The sequence below is a fragment of the Phalacrocorax carbo genome, chromosome 1 (assembly GCF_963921805.1).
Source record: "Phalacrocorax carbo chromosome 1, bPhaCar2.1, whole genome shotgun sequence".
NCBI lineage: Eukaryota > Metazoa > Chordata > Aves > Suliformes > Phalacrocoracidae > Phalacrocorax > Phalacrocorax carbo.
Window position 1 is genome coordinate 195,309,977 of NC_087513.1, and position 22,880 is coordinate 195,332,856.

At 40.7% G+C, this 22,880-nt stretch overlaps 1 protein-coding gene across 1 annotated transcript in view; it reads left to right on the plus strand.

Annotated features, from left to right (window-relative positions):
* The window catches only part of LNX2 (ligand of numb-protein X 2), a 60,387-nt gene that overhangs the window by 26,295 nt on the left and 11,212 nt on the right, over positions 1 to 22,880 (plus strand). Inside the window, exons 2-6 of the mRNA XM_064441096.1 lie at positions 5,857 to 6,375; positions 14,848 to 15,086; positions 16,160 to 16,359; positions 20,483 to 20,854; positions 22,397 to 22,543. Of these exons, the coding sequence (XP_064297166.1) occupies positions 5,975 to 6,375; positions 14,848 to 15,086; positions 16,160 to 16,359; positions 20,483 to 20,854; positions 22,397 to 22,543 (1,359 nt within the window). The 5' untranslated portion in view covers positions 5,857 to 5,974. The remainder of the gene's footprint in view (positions 1 to 5,856; positions 6,376 to 14,847; positions 15,087 to 16,159; positions 16,360 to 20,482; positions 20,855 to 22,396; positions 22,544 to 22,880) is intronic.

The following is a 22,880-nucleotide window of genomic DNA, read 5'->3' on the forward strand; positions in this document are numbered from 1 at the left end:
ACTCCACAAATACCGAACACAACTTACGGTCCTATTAAATTTTCCCAAACACTCCTTATTCACCAGATTTAAGCAGGGTTTCATTTCGCAGCCTGGAAGAATGCCATACTCCAGAAATACCCAGCAAGGGGAGCACGCATGCACATCTTTTTTAGGATATTGCATGTAAAAACCTGCGCCCCTGAAGTGGGGAAGCAGCATCACCTGCAACCCACTGTCTTTGCAGTGATGATGCCACGCCAACATCTGGTATAGGGCTGACACCTTCTCTGTGTGGGCATTGCTTTGATGGAGCAAAAAAGCAAGCACAGAGGCAAAGAAATAATCAGCGGAGAGATGGTTTTTAACTGCAAGCCCAGCCTTGCCTGGTTGTGGTTCAGCAGAACAAAGTTACCATTCATGCACAATTTTATTTAATTTGAATATAAAAATTCCAGTCATTCTGCTGAATGACTTTAAAAAAGCGTGGAAAAGGAGTGCCCATCGGTACAAAAAGTAGGTGTATTGGATAATTGGCATGCAGTGACAGTGTGGCTGCAGCGTTAGCAGAAATCTGTCCCGGTCTAATTTCTGTGCTCTGCCCGTCTCGCACAGGTTTTTTCCTGACTTTGAGCTGCCAGATGCCATCTTTTGACAACACTTTCAGTTATTTGCATTTTGAAAAGAGAGTCTAACAGGGTTAGTCTCATAAACTTGGACTAAAATCAAATTGGGGTTTGGTGTTGGAAGGCAGTGCAGCCCTCAGATACCTGTATAATTAACATAGATATTGTAAAGTCAATACAAATTGCTAGTTCTGGTTCACTTGTTTGTTGTATGGCTTTAATATTAAAGCAGAGATTGTATCTAATGAGCTAGGTCATGCTTATTGGAAGATGTGGAATAACACTTTTCCCCTCTAGTGCTGTGTGTCAGCTATTTATTCTCATCATGTTTTTTATTACAGTCTCTGCTATCTTTTATTTTTCCACTCGAGCTAGGGTCTGCTTTGAAAACAGTTATGAATCATCAGCCTGATGCTGCAATTCCTGTGAAGGATACTGGACTGGAAGCTAAGAACTAATTTTTAATCAGTTATGATGTGGTTGTAAGCAACGGATGTAACCATTGTCTAGTTTCCCGCTCCTGGGACTTGTGTTGATCCACTCCTCCACTCCTGGATGCTAAGAGATCCTGTTCACAGCCCCGGCATTTGAACAAGGCAGGAGGGGAATTTGGATATCCTGAGATCCTTCCTAGCCAGCTGGGGCACTCCAGTGCCATGGCCATGGAAACAGGCTTCAGAAATCCTGTGACATTTTAAAATTAAGCCAACCTTTCCTGAAATCCAGGGTGATGACCATACTGCTGTTCCAAATGTTTGATCGATACATGTTGTGTGTTGCCTTGCAAGTACAAATATGAATTACTAGGAAAGGACCGCCTGAGTTTAGGGTCATATGAAACTTTACCCATAGCTGTTATAACTTCTTTCCATACCTGCCCTTTCTCCACTGTGGAGAGATAAGAAAGGGACATGCTGAGGCATTCCTGTGCTGTCAGCAGGCAGCAAAATTTTGAGCCCCCTGGAGTGAGAAAAAGCAGCCAGCACCTGGTAGCATTTAATCGAGAGGAAATACAGGTGGACATTTTCTCACCTGCAGTTGGTTTAAGCTACACAGTATAAATTAGGCATTAATTCAGTGGTTAGAGACATCTCCGTTCTGTCGTAGAGTGTTGTTAGCCACAGAACTGAGAGGTCTGCATCCCAGCTGTTTTGGGATACAGGTACACCAGAGTCCAGCAAAGGAACAGGGGTGTCATTCATCAAAGGATGTTCTTTTGACCTTTGCTTTTGGTTAAGGAAATTTCATAAGGTAGTAAACAAAATGGGAAACTGTGGTATAAAATTTTTGAAGAGATTAGTTGGTAAGGTGGATATTTTCCCTAGTTGTTTGCTTCTGGCGTATACTCAGATTTTTTTTTGGTAAAATTTTGAACAGTCAGTTAATGGGCTCTAAATGTCCAGGACGTTAATATGAGAATTTAGAAACAGATTACTTATATCTCTGAGAGCATTCATTGCAAAATATGTATTTCCATTAACTTCAAACTGAAGTGTTGTTTTTTTTTTTAATAGTGCCCATTCAGACAGAAGGAATAAACATCATGAAATCTGATGTGGGTATAAAGCCTGACATCTTATGCTTTTGTAAAAATGTGTCAAGCTTCTCCAAAGAATGTTAGCTGAATGAATAAGTCAGAACTAGAGGAGGCCTAAGGATAAGGCTGTCTTTTTCAGTCTAAAATTGCTCTCATGCACACTCCACTTAAAAAAAAAATAATTAAAATTTGCACAGTTGGATGTCCAGTCTTGCCCAGCTCCCAAGTGGACTGTGATTTAAAACTGAAAGCAGGGCACCACCTGCACTGTTCGGCTGTTGTAATGAAGTCCCAGGAGAATTATTTACTAGGGAATTATATGACTTGAATAACAGGCCTGGCTGGCTCTTTTACCCTCTTTATATTTTTTATAATTCTGACTATTTTTCCTGTCTGCAGCTTTCCTGAGCTGATATGGTCCTGTGGAGCTGGTGATCTGCAGTGATAAGATATACAGCAAATAATGTAAGGGATGCATAAACAGGGTTGAAGGAGGGTATTTTAAATGGCAGTGCTCCAGTACTGTGGATTTCAGGGTATAGTGCTTTACATCAATGAAATTTAGACCGTGCCTGCCATCCCAGTTTTTGCTCAGACCACAGATACTGTATTTGTGGACTTTGTAAATCAGTTGATATTTTACATAGGGAATAGTCTGTAAAAAGACTCGGAATCAATAATTAGGCAGCTGTGGTATATAAACAATAGAAATCCTGGTGACAGATTCCTCATTCATGGAACAGACTTGTCCCAAATGCAGCACAGCAGTGAAGGGAGCAGACAGCAGTGCAAAAGTGAAGAAATCTCGATGCGGCTTTTGGTTGATTTTTGGGTTTAGGGTTTTTTTTGGGGGGGACGGGGGGAGGGATTGGGTTAGGGTTTTTTTTTTTTTTTCAATCTTCATGTTGTAATCCGCTATCTATTTCTCCCACAGCACTGCTGGCAGAGAAGTAGTGGAAGGGTGGTCACGTCAGCTGCAGAAAAGGTGGTGGGGTTAGTGTATATGGAATTTATTGATGGTTTAAGCTAACAGGATGCTGGTGGCACTGCGAAGCGGCTAGAGGCAATGTCAGCAGCCTACAGAAACAACTTGCTTCTGGCCTGAAGTGGCACCTCCCAGCAAAACGCAGCCAAGGGCTCTTGTCCCTGCACCAGCAGTGTTACGACACATGGGAACAGGTCTGTCTGCTCACTTCCTTTGGTGGTGAGCAATAGGGAGTGACTGCCTGTGTTTCACTGAGGACAAACTCTTGTGATTCCAGTAAATAGAGCTTGTCTCTGGATGTACCTTTCCTAAGAGAGAAGGCTTGTCATGAAAATCTAAAACATGACAGTGAAAGTCTCATCTCTCAGTAACTTTTCTTATTTTACTTTTTGTTCAAAATTTATAGTAAGCTATTTTAAAAAGCTTTTAACGCACAAAATTATTTAATTACAACCTTCCAAAAGAGGGGTGAAGGTATCTTTGACTATAGCAAGTATATGGTCAAAGTATCTCATGGGTATATTTACTGTGTGACACTGCCTGGTGCTCTGTAGCAGACTGCCATGTGAGTCATGTAGACTTCAAAGAATAGCTATGCTACAAGCCTTAAAGAAAGCAGATTCAGGATGCTTGCTGTTAGAGGTCTGTAATCGAAGCTCCATAACTGCAGTACACAGAATGGTCCCAGGGTGTTTCCATAGCCTTGCTGATAGAGGACTTGCTCCCTTCTTGGGACCTGGGCTACTTGGAGGAAGAGGAAGACCCCTGGTTGTAGTCAGTAGTAGGAGTGGGTCTAGCTCTTAAAATGGCTTTCTCTGCCTATTCTGTATGTCCCTTTCCTCTGCTCTGCGTATTGGTGTTGCCGGTACCCCTAAGTACAATACAACACACACTGTGTGTTCCTCTCATAGTGTCCTAAGTGGCAAAATAATTTGGTAAAGTCACAAACCAATGCAGCGTTTTTCTAGAACGTTTATCTGGTTTATTTTACATTACATAAAGGACAGCCATTAGATGGGTCTCATCCTTTCTGCGTTAATCCAGTAGCATGAACACAGAGCGAGAGTGCGCTGCGGTTTGAGCATGAGGGCCCCATGTGCAGCTCTCCTTATCTGCTCTCCAATCTCTCAACCCTTACATAACACATTTAAGACTGTTTTTTGAGTAATCTCTTTTAGGGTCTCATTTTGCATTCTTAGTTTCCAGTAACAAAGAACCGCTATGTTCTTCCCTCATTAAATCCTTTCCAGAAGGTGCACATTATCTACAACAAGACAGGGCAGTGATGAGCATCAATTTCCATGGCAGAATAGAAGCCTGGATTACAAATTACTATTTAATCCTTTTTGCGTCAAAGGATATAATAATCCTTGTAAAATGTGCTCTAAGTCTTGTGCTTGGATGTACGAGGTTCAGGGGCAAAAACCAAAATAGGGATTCTCTTAAACGGTAAGACATGGTGAAATGCACGCGTTCTACATGAATTGAATTTCAGTGTATATTTATGACTACATTTCAGCAGCTAAAAATAAAGATGATGGGCTGGTACCTAGACTAGCAGTTTTCATTTCTCTGTATGCTTGCTACTACTCTGCTACAATACAGTCAGTGTCTGTCATGAGTGTTGCTTGCTGAAGTGCAATAAAGAATTTAGGGGCAAAGTAAGCATTGCTCAAATTTGATCCCCCCCACCGCCCCCCCCCCCCCCCAATGAGAACATTTACCAAAACTAGAATTAGAAGGTCTCTTAAGAATGTGAAAAAACTTGTTTTGTTTGCTAAATCATCCTGTTATGAGTGTCAAGCAATGTGATTCTGTAAGGGAGAGACAGGTAAATAAGGTTGGGAGGGATAAAGATTTAGTTTTAGTGTTTGAAACTGCAGACTGATGGCTGCACAGTTTCCTGAGCAGGTAGCTCTTTTAAGAGGGGAAAAGTTAATAACTTACAAAGTTTAGAAAATAAATTCCACAGTGACAGACCTACAGTCCTTTGACTGACATGATTATCATCACACTGAGTATGCTGTAATTTTGTTGGATAAAAAGCAGAACAGGTTAGTTGTTTAGAACCAATAGCTTCATATGATTAGCTTATTCCATATTTGTATTACTGGGCTCTATATTAAATCAAATGTGGCGTATTGGATAGACTCAGTCCCTCTTATTGTGTAGCAAGCCACAGGGAAAACCTGGAGGTAAGTGGTGACATATATGCAATATTACTAATAGGAAAGAACAGGGTAAGCGGTTTGTTGCCATTATTTTTAATGCAATGTATTTAGACCTGTAATGTGTAATATTCTACATTAATATTCAAAAAAATATAGTAGGACCAGATTAAAATTATAATCTCATATTAAAGAACACATTTAATCACTTGGTCATACAACCATTATTCCACAATAGGGTATTTTTGTGCTAGACACTAATTATGCGCTTTTAGTGTGACATTGCATAATGCAGTGTCCTTGCTGTCACAAACTGGTAATCTTGCAGGTGAAAACTATGCAGTGCAGTAGCTGTTATGAAGCTGTAAAAGATTTATGTTGTAAAAGGAATTATGCTTTCAGATTTTTTTTGTTGCTCTTTTCTAAGACAAATTTACAGAAAACAGGAATATTCTCTTAATCTGTCTAGCCGTTGTGTTTTGGTAAACCCAGAAGTCAAAAGTTCTGACAAGAACTTTCATAATTCATGCAAAATGAATATTTTTTATTTATTTGTTGCAGAGAATGACACTTGGCCGAAGAGTGTAAGTCACCCTGGGAGAAGTTGCTTCCCTCTGAGCTTTACATGAGCAACCCCATCCTATGAGGAGGAGGATCGCTCAGCCTTCTTAGCTGTACAATGGGGACTGCAGGTGACGACATGGCTTTGGTGGAGCAGAATGCCTCCTTGAACCCTCTGTGCTTTGAGTGTGGCCAGCAGCACTGGACAAGGGAGAACCACCTCTATAACTACCAGAATGAAGTGGACGACGACTTGGTCTGCCACATTTGCCTTCAGCCCTTGTTGCAGCCATTGGACACTCCCTGTGGACACACTTTCTGCTACAAGTGCCTAAGGAACTTTCTGCAGGAGAAGGATTTCTGCCCGCTGGATCGAAAGAGACTCCATTTTAAACTCTGCAAAAAATCCAGTATTCTTGTTCATAAACTGTTAGACAAGCTATTTGTTTTGTGCCCCTTCTCTTCCGTATGTCAGGAAGTCATGCAGCGGTGTGACCTGGCGGCACATCTCAAAAACAGGTGAGCGGTGCAGATGCTTGCGTTGCATGTTCCTTACACACTTGGTAGGCCAGTTTGTGTAGCAGTACAGTTTGGGGGCAGGACTGGGGAGAGGGTTGTTGTTGGTTTTTAAATTCACAGTAGATGACCGTAGGAAAGGGTCAGTCTGTAACTGTAAACAACTAGAGCACTGGATTCCAGTTTTGGACATTGCACCAGAAATAGCGAAGAACACTTGGAGAGAGTCATGGGGAGAACGACATGATTCATTAGAGGTCTCAAAAAACATGATTTAGAAGAAAAAGCTAAAGAAAATGGGGGTGGTTTATGGTAGGGGAAAAATGCTGAGGGAGGGGGAAAATGAGAGATGTGCAAACTCTGTCTGCAAAGAGGAAGGAAATAGTACAATAGGAACAAAAGAGATTTAGTTCAGATTTTAGGAAAAGCTTTAAAATGGTCCAGCACTGGCATAGATTGCTTGGGTGGTGGTTGTGTATTCCCCACTTTCAGAAGCGTTTATGAACATGTTAAATGAACCTTTATCAGGAACAGTTACAGCAGAATTGATTCTGCTTTGAGGTAGGCAGATGAACAGGGTATCTCTGAAGACTCCTGCAAGACCTATTTTTCACTGTTCAAAACAAAACCTGTTTACTGAACAGGTTGATGGAATGTTGTGCAAGCATGATGTAGTTTCTACGATTTTTTGTTTGTTTTCATTTCTTCTAGAATACTTGCAACACCCTGTTAATTTGGTAGAAATTAATCACTTCACACCAGTGGGAAGTTTTGGTGCAACCTTTGTGAGTGATTTTGTGTCAGATGCATTCCAATATTACCTGCACCTAAATGTGTAGGACCTTATTTTGAACTGTTAACAGTTTTATAGTTTTTTCTGCTTTATGCTGCCCTACTCTAAATACTTAATTATTGAAAAGAGGCTGTGATAGAAAGCGGGAAATAAGATTATTATAAGGTTGGACCAGATGATCCTTGTGGTCCCTTCCACCCTGGAATTCCATGATTCTATGACTATCAGATTCAGATAGAATGATACTTCATGTTATGCAGACTAGTGCACTTTGTTCTTCCAGCAAAGGATTTGCCTCCGTACCATGTGTGTGATACCCTGCTACGTGAAGCTGTTTCATTCTTGTCTGTAAGGCAGTGCTATTTTTCTAATGGAAAAATGTTAAAACTTGTTTTGAGGGGTATGTTTGACTTCTTTTGTCTCCTCTATAGGTTGGAGAATATTTTCAGCAAATAAGCAGATAAGGTTTTTTTAATCATTAGCTATTTCATTACATGAATCATGAATAAAAACTTGGACATGCCATTTATGTTAAAACTAAAATATGGTGGAATTAATGAGTTAGGGCTAAAAAAATGTTATGCATGTCTACACCAACTAACTTTAAACCATTTAGAGATTTATGAAATTATAAGAGGAGTATAGTAACATATTATGAGGAGACGGAAATCATGTATTCAAAGGAAATGCATCTGACTTCAAAGGATCCAGTTCAGGTGAATTGCATCTGCTACCAAAAAATATTCCCTGTGTACAACTCAACGCTATTTGAAAACCTATGCTTATTTTGCAGAGAGAGGTTTCAGAAGAGTATGTAACTGTCCCTGCAAAAAAGCATCAAACCCAGAAGAATAAGCATTGCACATATCCATTGTACATAGGCAAAAGGCGCTAGGAAAATACAGTTCAGTATGTGAGCGTTTTTGTCAGCAGCGCTGTAAAAACAAGCATATTTTCTGGCAACTCTTCATGAAAACTGATGAGTCCTAACTGTTCTGGTCGCCTCAGTCATCAGCTGAGATGAGATCTTTTAATTTCCATGACTTTATCATGGGCTTTGTTCTTACCTGCTTTCCTTTCTTTCCATTTGATACCCTTTTTTTTCCTCTTTATATTTCAAACCAGCTTGCATAAACTTCAACAGTTGCCCATTTCGTGAGGGTGTTTCATGGTTTGGTAATCTTATCTGTTCTGGCTCTTTGGGCAAAGAGCCCTCCACACTGGGATTGAAAACCCCGGGCCCAGAGGGAGGGACAGTGGTGGCTGCAGCGGGATGGGGAGAGGTTTCCTTTCCTGTCGCCCTCCTCAGAAGGAGGGTGATATTATTTCTGTGCCTCCTCCACCCACCCTCAGTCCGGTCCAGCAACACTGGTGCCTACTTGGATGGAAAGGTTTATTTGAGAGGTGCATGGATCTACCCCACGAACTTCTGTCCAAGTCTTGGTCTTTGTCCATTTGGTGACTCTTGGGGACTGTCTTTAGGTGAAGGGTGACATTGCAGAGGAGGTTGTTTGCGAGAGAGATGTGGTGTGGGTGTATGTACAGGCAAGTGCTCCACAGAGAAGGGGAAAGAGCCACCGCCTGCCTTGGAAACAGTTTGTTCACATGTGTATTTCGAGCGTGCCCTCTTCGTTCTTCGCCACATCCTGAAGGCTTCTTGCGATTCAGAGCGTGGGAGGACCTTGGGCATGCAGGAAGTGCAGCAACCCTGTGGTGAGCCTGGAGTTGCCTGGGTTTTTTTGGTTGTTATACCCACAGCATGAATGTACATATGTGTGGTGTCCATGTCAGGGAGGTATGAGGACTCATGAAGAGCCTTTCTCTCTAGTTTTTTTTGCCTTTTTTTATTTCTCCATGCTATTTCCATGTTAGCTTAGGCTCTTGCTTGTTTCCTCCAGTCAAGTAATTTCTGTTCTATATGATGACTTTAGGGTGGTGAGGAAGCCTGTTTCTTTGATTTATAATCCTAATATTGAACTAATTTGATTTTAATAAAAGGCAAAATGCTAGCAAGGCTCTCCTGCTACATATTTGTATCATCTTCTGTCAGTGTCGTATCCCTCACCTCTTCAGTCCATTTTCCTTGGTTGGCATCTCTTTGAATGATATTAGGGCTGTTTACAACAGGGTCACGTAATTTATTTGTACATGGAACACTATGTATGCGCTCTTTAGGTATATATGAAATATTCATTTACTTAATGCACAAGGTTATTATGAAATCTGAGTGAGCTGAGTCACTAGCTTTTACTGTTTGTCAGCTGGAAAAAAGCTTTCAGTTGCAGAAGGCTGCTCGTTTTCAATTCCTTCTGTTGTCTTGGGATGCCGATACGCATTTTGAGTATATGGTGATTTACAGTTTTCAATTAAGTTTATCTGCAAACATCCGAACACCTGTAAATTATCATTGCTGACATAAACGATGCCAGCAACTGCATAGTTTGAATGTGATTTTATATGGATTAATGACTCCAGTAAATTCTACCACTGATCATTAAATGTAGGAAAGAAATATAAAATTCAGTATTATTTTAATTTTCAGCGTAGATTAATATAAACCAGTCTCAACAAGCCCTTACATGAGCTAGTTTGTATTTCTAAAAAATGCAATGTGTTTGGTTAGTATTCACTGTCTAAAAACATTCACACTCAGTTTTCCAGTGTTGTTTTAATCCGCTCCGTTTGAGCATAAGAGCTGGAAGAAAATATTGTCATATCCAGAAGGCACCTCAGAGCATAAGGGTACTGCAAGCTGCTCCAGCAAGGAGATGGAGAGGCAGGAGATACAAACGATTACTTCATGGTCACTAATTGCACTCCATGATACCTCGTTGCATAAAAAAATATTCTTGATTTATCAGTCTTTCAGTTTCATGACATTCACTTGGAAACTGTCGTTTTCAAAGTTAAACACAATGCACTTAATCTGATTTAAAGCAAAAATATGTATGAGTAATGCTGAGTTGTACTGTTTTTCCCAGTCACTTGGTGTAGAAAATTTGTTAATGTTTAGTAAAGCAGGTGCCAATTCCACTTCTAAATATCAAAGGTAAATTTATCAGAAGGAAATCTGACAAAAAAATTATTGAGCTTTTCTGTGTACAAATTTAATTCAGTTAATTCTTATGGATTTTTTCAGACCTGAAGAAACTCCATTGTACAAAAACATACTCTGAAATTCATACAGCTTCTTAGTGAGAGGGTTAGGGACTGTGGTTTATACATTGCTTTTGAGTTGGACTTCAGTTTTCCCCTCCTATATTCTCCTATAGTAGTTTAAGTTATCCTTTTGAATAGTGATGTTTTTCCAAATGTTTTAATATTGAGGCCAACATTCAAGCAGTTTTTATGACAACGTTAAGTTATATAGGATTGTATTTTCTGGAACTGAAGAAATTATTGAGTTATTCACTGCATGTCAGTTGGCACGCTTAATATATGGATTTAAATTAACATGATCCATGGGAAAATTAGTTGTATAGATACAGAATTTTATCATTCAAAATCTTGGCAATCCCAGTTATTTTGTTGTTTTATGATAGTGCTGTTGAGTCCCATTCCTCCCACCTGGTCCCATGTTAGCTGCAAGCACTGCCCTACCCTGCTCTTTGTAGCACCAGAACTATCTGTAGGATTTAACCCTCTTTTGGCAGGTCTTTTCTTACACCTGAGTAAGTGGATAGGCAACAGATTCAGAGTTTCTCCATGCCCTATGGACTCTTTCCATTGCTGGAAAGATGAAGGATCTTTCTGTGGTTGTTCTCTGCTCTGAGGTTACCTGGCTTCTTGTAGGGTCCTTAAATTGTTTGGGTGTGAGAGAGGAATATGCAACAAAACCACCCTTTTTTTCTTTTTCCTGAGTCTTCTCTGATTCCCAAACCTTGATAACTCCTAGTGCCCCTTTTCTTTCTTTTGTTTTTTTCCCCTTCTTTGTTTTTCTGGCAAAAGAAAAACCAAGACCCAAACACTTAACTTTCCAAAGCAGCACCATGTTTTACTCTGAATTGCAGCTGTAAATCTTGCCAGAATTACTGTTTAAGGTCACTTCGCTGGCAAAGTTTTATGAGCAATAGCAAAGGCATTTGGGTTGCTTCTCTGCAGTCTTTGCTTAAATTCAGCTTCTGCTTGGAAGAGTGTTTTAGTGCAGCTGGTTTGAGGCTATTTGGTGTAGTTGCTTTTATCGAACCTCTAGACTGGGCAGAAGCTGATGACATAAGTTACAATGAAACCTTTCTTTTCAGTAGTAAGTGAGCAAACGTGGTTTTTCTTGTGCCCCTACTGTTATTCCATGGAATACACTGTAAACTACATCTCAATTTTCTATGAAAGCTCTTTCTATCTGCAGAGTGGGATTGCTGCTAGTGTTCTGAGAAGTCACCTTTTAAATGAGAAACTTTTCTTCCCTGTCTGATATGGGTTAAGAGAAGTTGAAAGTAAAAGCTATGCTTTGTCCCACCCAGAATAGAGCAAAATCTGGTGCTGGAGGGAGGTGATGAATGTAAGAAGCTCATTTTACATCCCAAGAACAACTGCCCTTCGAGTTTTCCAATAAATAACATCACTCTGTTGCTTTAGCTGGTTGTTTCAGTGTCTCTACTCTTGAGCATCTTGATTTATGAAAGAAATAAAATAATTTCTGGAAATTCTAAAAAATATTCCTGCCTTTCTTCTCACTCCTAGCCAAGATATTATAGCTTTGTAGGTAGAAATGCAGTTCCTGTAAGACACATTTCAGCCCTCATTTATGCTATTTGTTGTATGAGAATGGATTCCTGTACCCATAAAAACAACCTTCAGTGCTCATTTTGACCCTAAGATGCCCACCTGTGTACATAACTTGTAACAACATTTAGCCCAAAATGCTCTTTATCCCAGATATTTGGCAAAAACAGTATTAGTGAAGGTGTGCACCTTTAGCGATCTGTTGGTGCTTATTAACTGTTACAACTGCTGTATGATTTTGCTGTTTGTGAATAATACATTCCTACTGACAATAAAAATCTTTTTATGTTGCAAGTGGAAATGAAAGATGTCCTTATAGATGTGCTCAAAGATGTGCTCAAAGATGTGCTCAAATACCAATACTGGGCTTTGCTGCTTGGTAGGTGGCATATCGTGTTTAAAGGCCTAGGAATTGTCATCCCATGAATTAATGTCTCCACCAGACAACTACTTTCCTGGCAATGCAGTTGCACTATACCAGGCTGAAAATTGTGGTCTGTTACAATTACTGGTTAATTTGGGGAAAAATCTAGGGGGGTTTTCGTTCTTTTTTTTCTTTTTTGCCTTGTAAATTGCTGCACAAAAGGGATTACACTGAGCTGAGTACGTGTGCTCAGGAGGTTGTTTACATTTCTTAATATTAGTGTTTGAAATGGTAATTAAATAACATTGGCAAAAAAAAACCCCTCAAATCTATTTATATTTTGCGTAATGACTTTCATCAGCTGCCAGGTGATGATGGGGGAACGTGCTTTGTGGAGGAGGATGGAGGAGGACCTGGCTGTGACTTGGAAGGCTCTGACAGAAACAGGACACTTCCAGGGGTGATTTTTGTTGCATCCTGGTTTGATACAGTTTTAAAAAAAAAAGCTCTCCAAGGTGTGCTTTGCCATCTACACCAACTAAAGGTCCTTTGGCATCCACCAACTACACCTACTAAAGGTCCTTTGGCATCCACAGGTCTTGTGAGCTGGCTGAATAAAGGTCAACATCACAGTGTTTTGGTAGAAGATACCTAAGGAAGTATCTAGTTCGCAGAAATAGTCCGGTAAGCCTGGACTGCAATCCAAGCTCAGTGGGATTGAAGTGTGGTCCTCGGACAGTGTCAGTTTTGAGCTATTCATTCACCCTTTTGAAAAATCACCACTCCTATCGCAGAGCAGTTCAGAGACAGCAAGTACGTGCAGCTTGGGGTGGCTTTGTCCTAAACTCTTGCTCTAAACATCTGTCAGAGCTCCCCAGCAGAGAAGAGGTTTCCTCTGCAAGAGCATTTACCCCTTGCCATGTTGCTGCAGAAGTGAATGATGCTGGAGATTAGTCCTTTTTTTCCAGTTGCCAGTGCTGGGATCTGGGGGAGTGTGAGGCTAACCCATCAAGCTCTAAAGTATTTTAGAAATTTTGAGGGAAGGGATCGCATCTCTCCTTTCTTGGCCTTCTGGGATTCTTGTTTTGAGGTTTGCATTGTGAAATGGTCAACGATAGAAAACTTCCTGCTGAGTTTGACCTGTAACTGTGTGTCTCTGGCCACCAGAATAAATTGAGACTTGCCAGATTTCTTAGCCGATCAGTCCCACTACGTCAGTGATTTTATGTAGTAAGTATACCTGAACAAAACCAAGAAGTAGGGTTGCGTTCCATCATTAAAATCAGAGAAACTTTTTCACAAAGCAAAATCTTTCAAGTCATTTTCATCTTCTGGCCAGGAACATTTCTTCAAAATCCCTCATGATGAAACAGTCTAACCATATAATTATAAAATCCCCTTCACAGAATGTCAGAACAGAATTGTGATTCTCAAAACATTCTGGTTTAACAAGTTAGGACATTGTTAGACTTTGCTGTCTTCTACTCTGTTAACGCATTTCTTCTCCTGTTGCAAAAATAAATCATTTCTTCTTTTGTTATAACAATCTGTCAAGTTCCCAAACAGGGAGGACTTTCAAGAGCACAGTTCTTTTTTTCTGGCACAGCTACAGTACGCGCATCTTTACGTGATCGGCAGCTCCAGAAGCAGGAACTTTAAGAAGGACATCAAATACTGTAAGAAGTGACATATCGGGCACTGGCAAAACTGTCACACAGGCAGATGGAAGATTGATGTCCACATCCAATTATCTACACATAATTTTAAGACCATGTAATAAATGAAGGCTTTCCGTGAATTTGCAATGTTGCAGCCCTTCTTTGCAGTAAACTAGTGTAGGATTTTGAACACAAGCAAAAAAACTATTGCATCAAGAATGGTGGGAACTCAAAGAAATGACTTTACAGTGAAAAGTGCCAAATGCTGATGGGACATTGTTACTTGAGGGAAAGCAAAAAAGTTGCACCCCCTGTGTGAAGTCTGGAAGGAAAAAGGGGAGACAGGAGGAGGATAAAACACCTACTGATTCAAGAGGAGATGATGAGCAAGAGCTGTTCCTTTTGCTAAACTTTTCATGTGAACTCCTAGACAAGCATAATTTTTTTTCAGTATTCTAACACTTAGATTGCAATATACGTAAAATTTTCATCTCTTTCCTCCCCCAAATGACCCCAGGAAAATATGACGCTTCCTTCTCTTGGCTTACTAAGGTGAAAGGAGATTGCCTCAGTGGGTCTCCGAATGTGTCTTTAATGGGCCTTTTCTGTGGAATTTCATGCCGGTCCTGTTTAATTTTTTCAGCAAGACTGGAATGTACATAACAGAGTAAGTCCACATGCAGGAGATGTTACAGCACATTTATTTCCTGGCCAAAAAAATACATAGTAGAAGTTTTGTGAAGAAGGCAGTATTGTTTTGGGGCCTGTCCACTAAAATGTATTTTAGCCTTAAAATCTAATGTGTGTAATATTTTTTTATGACCAGCGTAAAGCTGTGGCTTTGGAGAAGGCGGATTTCATTTGATGGAGTACTCTGGCATTTTGTGCTACAAACATTGCTGCAGGCTTGAAGCGTGGTATAAACTTTGTCTTCGCAGGTGTCCTGGGGCTTCTCATCGAAGGGTTGCTCTGGAGAGAAGGAAAACGAGCAAGCTGCAAACAGAAGCAGAGTGTGAGAGTGGTCCAGGTGGGACGGAGCAGCCTAGCAGTTTATCTCCGGATGCAGATCAGGGAATAGTGCCAGCCGAGCAGAGCTTCACTTCACCCGCCCTTCCCACGTGGACAGATGAGCCCGGCGTCGACAATCTGCCTTTTGAGGAGAACACAGTAGCAGACAGTATGTCATCACTTATCTTCTCAAGTCTCTTCTATCAGATGTGGAAACATTTGTGGTGTCAGAGCTTATCTCTTCCCAACCATGAATGCACATCTTCATCTTCGGCTCTTTTCTTTTGCAGTTCCTGGAGAAATATTAGTGGGTTGTGGTTATGTGCAAGTGTACAGCTGGGATAAGGTCACAGTTAGGAAGGGAAGAAATATCCCAGAGTGTGTGCCAGATACCATGGTGCTGTATATTATTTATCATGTCATGTTACAGTAGTTCGTGTTAATCTACTAGTAGCACTGGCCAAGCAGCAAGTCAGAAGGAGTGTTTCTGTAAATGTACAAAGGTTGTTTTCTAAGATGAGATTTCTTTTTCCCCCCTTCCCCTTTCCCCCCCTCCCCGACCTGGATCAGCAACCTTCTCACACATAGAGTGCTGTCCTGCTCAAACGAATAGGCAGCTGAGTAACTTCTGCGTCCATCTGCACCAAACTAGCATCTGGGATTTTAGAGAGGAAGCCCTCAGCCTTACCACAGAGGGAGGTGGTCCTGTCCCCTTCCTTCTCTGTATTTACCATCCTTTAGCATCCCCCTTTTTCCTCTTTAGTTGTCTCTGTGTTTGCTTCAGAAATGGGCTCCTTCTCTTGACCTGGCAACTCAACAGCAGCTCCTAGTGCAGTTGTGAGACCGGTCGACAAAGAGGCATGACCAAGTCATGTGCCATGGGGTAACCCCTAAAACACATTTTTATCATTATCATTAAATGTGAATACGCAAGTGATCCAATTGGAAATTGAGTGTATGAAATTTATTATAAAGGACATGATCTAAAGGTTTCAGAATATCCTTTTCCAATCCAAATGACCCCATTTCAGGAAGCATGGATGCTACTAAGTCATAAGAGAGTGTTTCTGACAAGCTAGGAGTTCCAACAAGTAGTGGAACTAATCCAATTGCACTTGTTTAGTTTGTTGTTAAACCATTGTCGTGTGGCCTGTCTACGTTGTCCTTTGGTGATTTGCTTTATTGAAAGTGAATGAGGTATAAAGAATATTAATCATCTTTCTTTTTAAAAATAATTGGCAGCAAATCAACAGCCACCTACCTTGCCTGAAGGAGAGATCACTACCATTGAAATTCATCGGTCCAATCCTTATATCGAATTAGGAATTAGCATAGTGGGTGGCAATGAAACGCCTTTGATCAACATTGTTATTCAAGAGGTTTATCGAGATGGGATTATTGCCAGAGATGGAAGACTTCTTGCTGGAGACCAAATACTTCAAGTATGGAACCTAATTATGTATTCTGTCTGCTTACTTTCCATTCACTCCTTGTAGAACTGCCTGTTAAATGAGATGGGATATCTTCCTTGTCAGACTATGTTTTGTAAATGTTAGCTTTGCAATTATCAGTTGGAAGGCAAATTAATATTCAGAGCAGAGCCTGTTGTTCTAGCACTTTTGGCTATCATGCTTTATGTTATTTGTCAGATCAGTCCCTAGAATTATTTTTCCTCCTTAGCATCCCTTATCAATGTTTAAAATATGAGTTTATGTTTCTGTTTCTAAATGTTGTGGGTCTTAGTCTTGATCTCAAATTTATGCATGCTTTCCAAAGGAACCCAAGGTTATTTCTGGCTAACAAGTTGGCATGATTTGTCCTATGTAAAAAGCAATTTGTGGATTGTAAGGCTGACTTCATAGCATCATAGAATGGTTTAGGTTGGAAAGGACCTTTTGAGATTATCTAGTCCACCCCCTCTGCAGTGAGCAGGGACATCTTCAACTAGATCAGGTTGCTCAGACCCCCGTCCAACCTGACCTGGAATGTTTCCAGGGATGGGGCATCTGCCAACTCTCTGGGCGACCTGTTCCACTGTTTCACCACCCTCACAGTAAAATATTTTTTCCTTCTACCCAGTCTAAATCTACCCTCCTTTAGTTTAAAACCATCACCCCTTGTCCTGTCACAACAGGCCTTGCTAAAGAGATTGCCCCCATCTTTCCTATAGTCCCCCTTTAAGTACCGAAAGGCTGCAATAAGGTTTCCCCACAGCCGCCTTCTTCAGGCTGAACAACCCCAACTCTCTCAGCCTGTCCCAGTAGGAGAGGTGCTCCAGCCCTCGGATCATTTTTGTGGCCCTTCTCTGGACCTGCTCCATCTAAACTGTTATTTTGATTAGGCTTTGCTGTTACCTTCCAATGGCCTAGGCAGCTGACCTGCATCTTTCAGTATGTGTAAAAGAGTCAGTGATACTCTTCACTGGCATGACCTGAAGCAAGGTGCTCTAAATATTTTTCAAAAAAAATTAAACAAACCATTAAAATTTAAGTTGGTTATGATAGAGTGGGTATTTTTATTACAGTTTTAAGTCGTTCGCCACAGACAGTGTAAAAAGATCAAATTCTATTAATTTTTGAGTTTTAATTTTATATTAGGGAAAGGGGTTGTTTATAGGACTCTTCAGAATGGTACTAACAGAGTTTTACATGAACAAGACAGTCCTCCAGCTTTTTTCTATTTTTAATCATTCCACCTGAAATAAATATATTACCATCATTTCAAAATTACTTCGGTAACAATGTTTGATTTTGATCTGGTAGCCTAAGATCAGTCCAAAATTAGTATCAGCCTTTTTCATTTCACTTTTTTGAAATCAAGCTGATAAAAGTAGCTTAAATACTGTAGTTATCCTTGGAATGAAATTAGTTTGCACTTCAGAAAATAAAGTCCCTGTTGAGAAACGTGCCTTTTTCCTCTCTCTGAGTGTTAGCATAGTGGCTGGCCAAGAAAGTAACCCCAGAGATTTCCAAAATGTTGCCTTTTAATGAGCAATTGTAGGCACTGTTCGAATGCTGCCTAATTTATTTCGATACTCAAGGGCTCTCCTTGGTTGCCAGAATAGGGAGCTTGAGTTCCAGTAACGCTTTGGAAATCATTGCTGGGCAGGTGGCAATTACAGTTTCCAAAGCCATAAGTGGCTATAAATTGACTATAAATAGGATTTATATGCTGCAGTGAGTCTTCCCTATCAATGTGCTGCCACTGGGGCTGTCAGATGCTAGGGGGGTGTCCATCAGAGTCATTCTGTCACGCCGAGAGAGACGTACAGAGGTAAAAGCCAAAGTTTTTGGAAAATACAATGTCTTTACTGCTTTTAGTTTACCTGTGCGGGTGCTGAGCTGTTGTATTCAAGTGACCAGGCTTAGTCTCTGCCAGCTGTAATTAAGTGCAGAGTTAAGGTGCAGCTCAGCGCGTACACCTCAGTTGGATATTTCTGAAAATGTCTTCAAAGGCTTTTATGAGTAGTAAAGGACTAAAAGAAAGCCAGAAAGGACTGCAAGGTGAAACTCAGCATTTTCTTGCCCAGTCAAACAAGAAGTATTAGCCTTTCAAGATCTGAGGGAACAGCGTTTAGTAACAGCTACATAAAAGCATATGTTGTCTGCAAGGTATAGATAGGTGCCTAACATTTTCAAAGTGCTCTACAAATTGTCCCTTTTTTCTGCTGGACTGTGACTGTAATTCATGTAAACCATGTCCTAATGAGAATCTCTTTCCCCAAGAAATGCTAAGGCTGTTTTATTCTGAAATTGTGAACTGCCTTGTAGAAAGAATTACATTTTATTGCATATATTCTTCTGTGCCCTTTGAATGCTTTTGTATTTTATGTATTTACTTTAGCTAGAGACAGTTAAAAATAAAACTAGATATAATTTAAAGGCTCTGTTGGAGGAGTCCTAGTGGGTTTTGCTGGTGGTAGCTCTAAATGTTATTTCTCCTAGCTAAGCCTCCTTTCCATCTGCCCAAGGTTACAGCCTGTCTTGGGGCAGTAGCGGACCAGGACACAGCCAGGGTTTGGTGTCTGAGCTTGCAGTGCTGCTGCACTGTTCTGGAGCATGGAGGTGGCTCGGGCAGGGCTACCTCTCTCTTTGCTGCTGGAGCAGCAGCCTCTTGCAGGGGTAGGGTATTGGTGGGTACGGAGCTGTACCCTGTGCTGAAACTGCCACAGCCACATTGTTTGGCATTGACCTCTCAGAGCCCCCCAGCTCAGATGCGTGACGTAATTGTGGCAGCTGTTGTACATAGATTTCTGGGCCCTTTCTCTTCATATTTTTTTTAAGTGTTAATATTGCTGTTAGATGATGGGAAGCTGCAAGTTTATTTTTTTACTTACTTATGTTGTAATGGGGACCATTAAAAGGTTTAGTTAAGGCAGGTCAGTATAGTCCATTTGGTGTTAGTTTTATCTGCTGAAGTTACGGGGCAGGTGTTCTTCCATCAGGGCACAATAGTACGTGCTAAGGATGAAGTTGTAGTGTTAACTTCGAACCCCTTCTTACAGAACAAGGCAAGTCCATCTTTTGTGCTGTTTTTTGTGGTGCTCCTGTTTTCTGCCAAATCTCATTGCACTGTTAATTTTTATCTTAACTTTATAGTGCAAGAAATGACTGAAGATTGCTGATCTTTGTATCAGTGGGCCACATAACACGCACAGTTCTTGTTTATAGGGAGGGAAAGTTTAATCTGTTTTTCATTTACAACTGAGTTTTGAGTGCCACAGGTAATAAATCTGAAACTCTGACCCAGTTGAAGTCAGTGGAAAATCTCGTAAATTCATGCTAAGACTCGATATAACCACCTTTTTCTACTGTCCTAATAAATAAATTCCATTTTTTCTGGATTTCAAGGGTTTTTTAATTTTTCACGTCATGGAAGTCCTGCATATTGTTAGACATAAGCTTTCTTCAGAGATTTGTATGTGTTCTTTTTATTTTATTCTTTGTTCTATTATTTTATAATTTTAAGTGATGCTGAGCATTACACTAAAGCACACTCAAAGTTCTTGTCCTGGAGAACAAACCATGTAAAGATCTAAGGAAGAGAAATGAAGGAGACCAGAACAAAAACTCTGGACTATGAAGACAGGTGTTAAAGAGGTGTAGTCACCTTTGTGAGAAAAGGCCTCTAGTTGTGCCAGAGGAGGTTTAGATTGGCTATTAGGAAAAATCTCTTCACCAAAAGGGTTGTCAAGCACTGGAAGAGGCTGCCCAGGGAAGTGGTGCCGTCACCATCCCTGGAGGTATTTAAAAGACATGTAGATATGGTGCTCAGTGACATGGTTTAGTGGTGGACTTGGCAGTGTTAGGTTAATGGTTGGACTCAGTGATCTTAAGGGTCTTTTCCAAACTAAAAATAGATTTGTAGCTTGAGCAGCCAAAGTGGGTTTGCAAGAGAGGATGTAAGGACAAGAGAGGAGGCCTGGTAGGGTCAGATAAGTAGGTTGCTCCAAGGTTGGTTTTATAGTAAGCTCTGAATTTAGTTTGGAAAGGACTTTATTTCCATAACTAAGAACAATTAAACATGTGAAAATATAATTCTGATTTTGTTGTTGTTGTTTTGCAGGTCAATAGCTTTGACATAAGCAATGTGTCTCACAACCACGCTCGAGCTGTGCTTTCCCAGCCTTGCTCGGTGCTGCACCTCACTGTGCTGAGAGAGAGGCGGTTCGGCAGCCGCACACACAACCACGCAGACACCACCAGCTCCTTGCGGGAAGACAGCTTTCAAGTGACGCTGCATAAACGCGACTCCAGCGAGCAGCTTGGCATTAAACTTGTACGCAGAACAGACGAGCCAGGAGTTTTCATTCTTGACCTTTTGGAAGGGGGGTTGGCTGCTCAAGATGGCAGGCTCTGCAGCAACGACCGTGTACTTGCCATCAATGGCCATGACTTGAAGCACGGGACACCCGAGCTTGCTGCTCAGGTTATACAGGTAATTTGCATTCCCTACCTGAGTCCTTAGCTCAGCTTTATTTCTTGGGTGAAGCATAGGGTAGAGTCTGTCCTGGACAGAACAGCTTGTGTAACACCTAAAAGCCTGCAGCAATGCAATTCACTGTGATTTATGTTCTGGAAATAATAGTGCAAAACAAGGTCTGCTTTGGCACCTAGCAGATGAACTTAACCTCCTTAGAAGTGAAAAGTGCATTAGTCTTCCATGGCATACAGCCTGAAGGTTAGAAGACCACTCATGAGCAAGGAAAGTACCATGCAGCCTGTTGCTTAGCAGAAAAAAAAGTGGGGTTTATTATTATATTTATGTATATATTGTAGCTTTAATCTCTCAGTAAGCTCTATAGAAGTGGGCTTTGTTTTGTATTTATTTGCCTGTGCAAATAAATTTAATTTAAATTTAATTGGGGTTAAAACAGGAAAAAGATCTATCAGACTTCATAGAGGCTACAGGTAGCAGCTAGGAAGAAACAAATAAGTCTTCTCTGAGTCCCATGCTGTAAAATGCATTTTGTATGTGTTCAAGAAAGGGCTCTTCCAAATGATTGGCTCTGCTCTGGACACAAATATACCCAAAGCTTGATGCAGTCTGACACATGACCCTTCCTTGTTCCCACAGGAAAACCTTTACTCCATGCCCTTCTTCCAGTCTGTAAGGAAACAGCTGCAGCATGTTGCTGCTTCCTGCTGACTGGATATTCGTGAAAATTACTCTTTTTTGTAGGAAAGTTGGAATAGACCAGTAATAGGTTCTTGCAGTCTAGCACGGTCATCTTTGCTTAACTGAGCACCACAGAGAGAGCTGTGATACAAATGAGTAGTAAATATTTGTTTCAGGTATCATTTTAAGAGCTTCCATGGCAGTTAAAAGAAAATGACAATGATCTTGGGAATCATCATTTCAGTTTCCCAGTTTTTGGATACAGTGAAGTGGTCAGAATTTTACACTAAGTAACTCTTTATCTATTGAGGTATATTTTTGCGGCAATAGAAAGAGTTGATGCTTCAGTTAACATCTGGTATCAGAGTTTCCTGATATTCCCCAAACTCCAGAATTTGATGGTCTGCTCATATATACCATGTTTCTTGGCAGACTCTTTGGGAAATACCAGAGGTGTTCAGAGCTTTTGACCAAAATCTGCAGACCCTGGAGCCATCATGTGGGGATTTCTTTATTTTATTGCTACATGTTGCAGAAGTTCATAGAGATTGCAAATGGAATTGGATGACTTTTAGTGTTTGAAGCTTCATAACAGAAAGTGAGAAATAATCCTTTTTGGCAAAGGATTTCCAGTTGATACAGATGTAACACCAGGGGAAAAGCAGGAATGTTAATATCCCCTCTGTTCTGGGAGGAACTGCAGCAAGAAATAAATAAGGGACTATGCAGTCTAAAAAGTTTGTGGCACCCTGAGGAACTGGAAAACAAATTCTGCTGTTGCCTTGTTTCATCATTTTCCTCTCCCTCTGCTAATAATCAATATCCTATCAACTTCATTACTTTGTTTTATATATTCGGCAGGCTAGTGGGGAGAGAGTGAATTTGATCATCTCTAGACCCCTGAAGTCACAGACCGTCAGTATTATCCGAGACACGGGGACTCACAACAGCAACTCACACCAACACCAGTCCCAGCAGCTGTTTCACAGCAGACCCAACTCACATAAGGTTGGTGTTTCGCTCTCTGAGTTATAAATACAGTTTTATTCTTGTGATGGTCTAAGTGTGTAGCAAGGCAAGATTGGAAGAAGGGGTTCTATCTTCTTTTTTACTTACTTCTGGTTTTATGTTTGTTTGTTTTTTGTTTTTAAAAAGATTACTTTCAGGTACTCAAGTCCTGTATCATGTCTGGAGTGGGAACAAAAGATATGCAACAGCTTTTCAATATGTTTTGGATTTGCTGACTGCAATGAAAGAAGGAAGTTCTCTGAGCTCATACAGCTGTAGTTGTTAGACCTTGTCTAAGACAGTGGCTTATGTGTTAGTGCTGCATGGGACAGCTGTC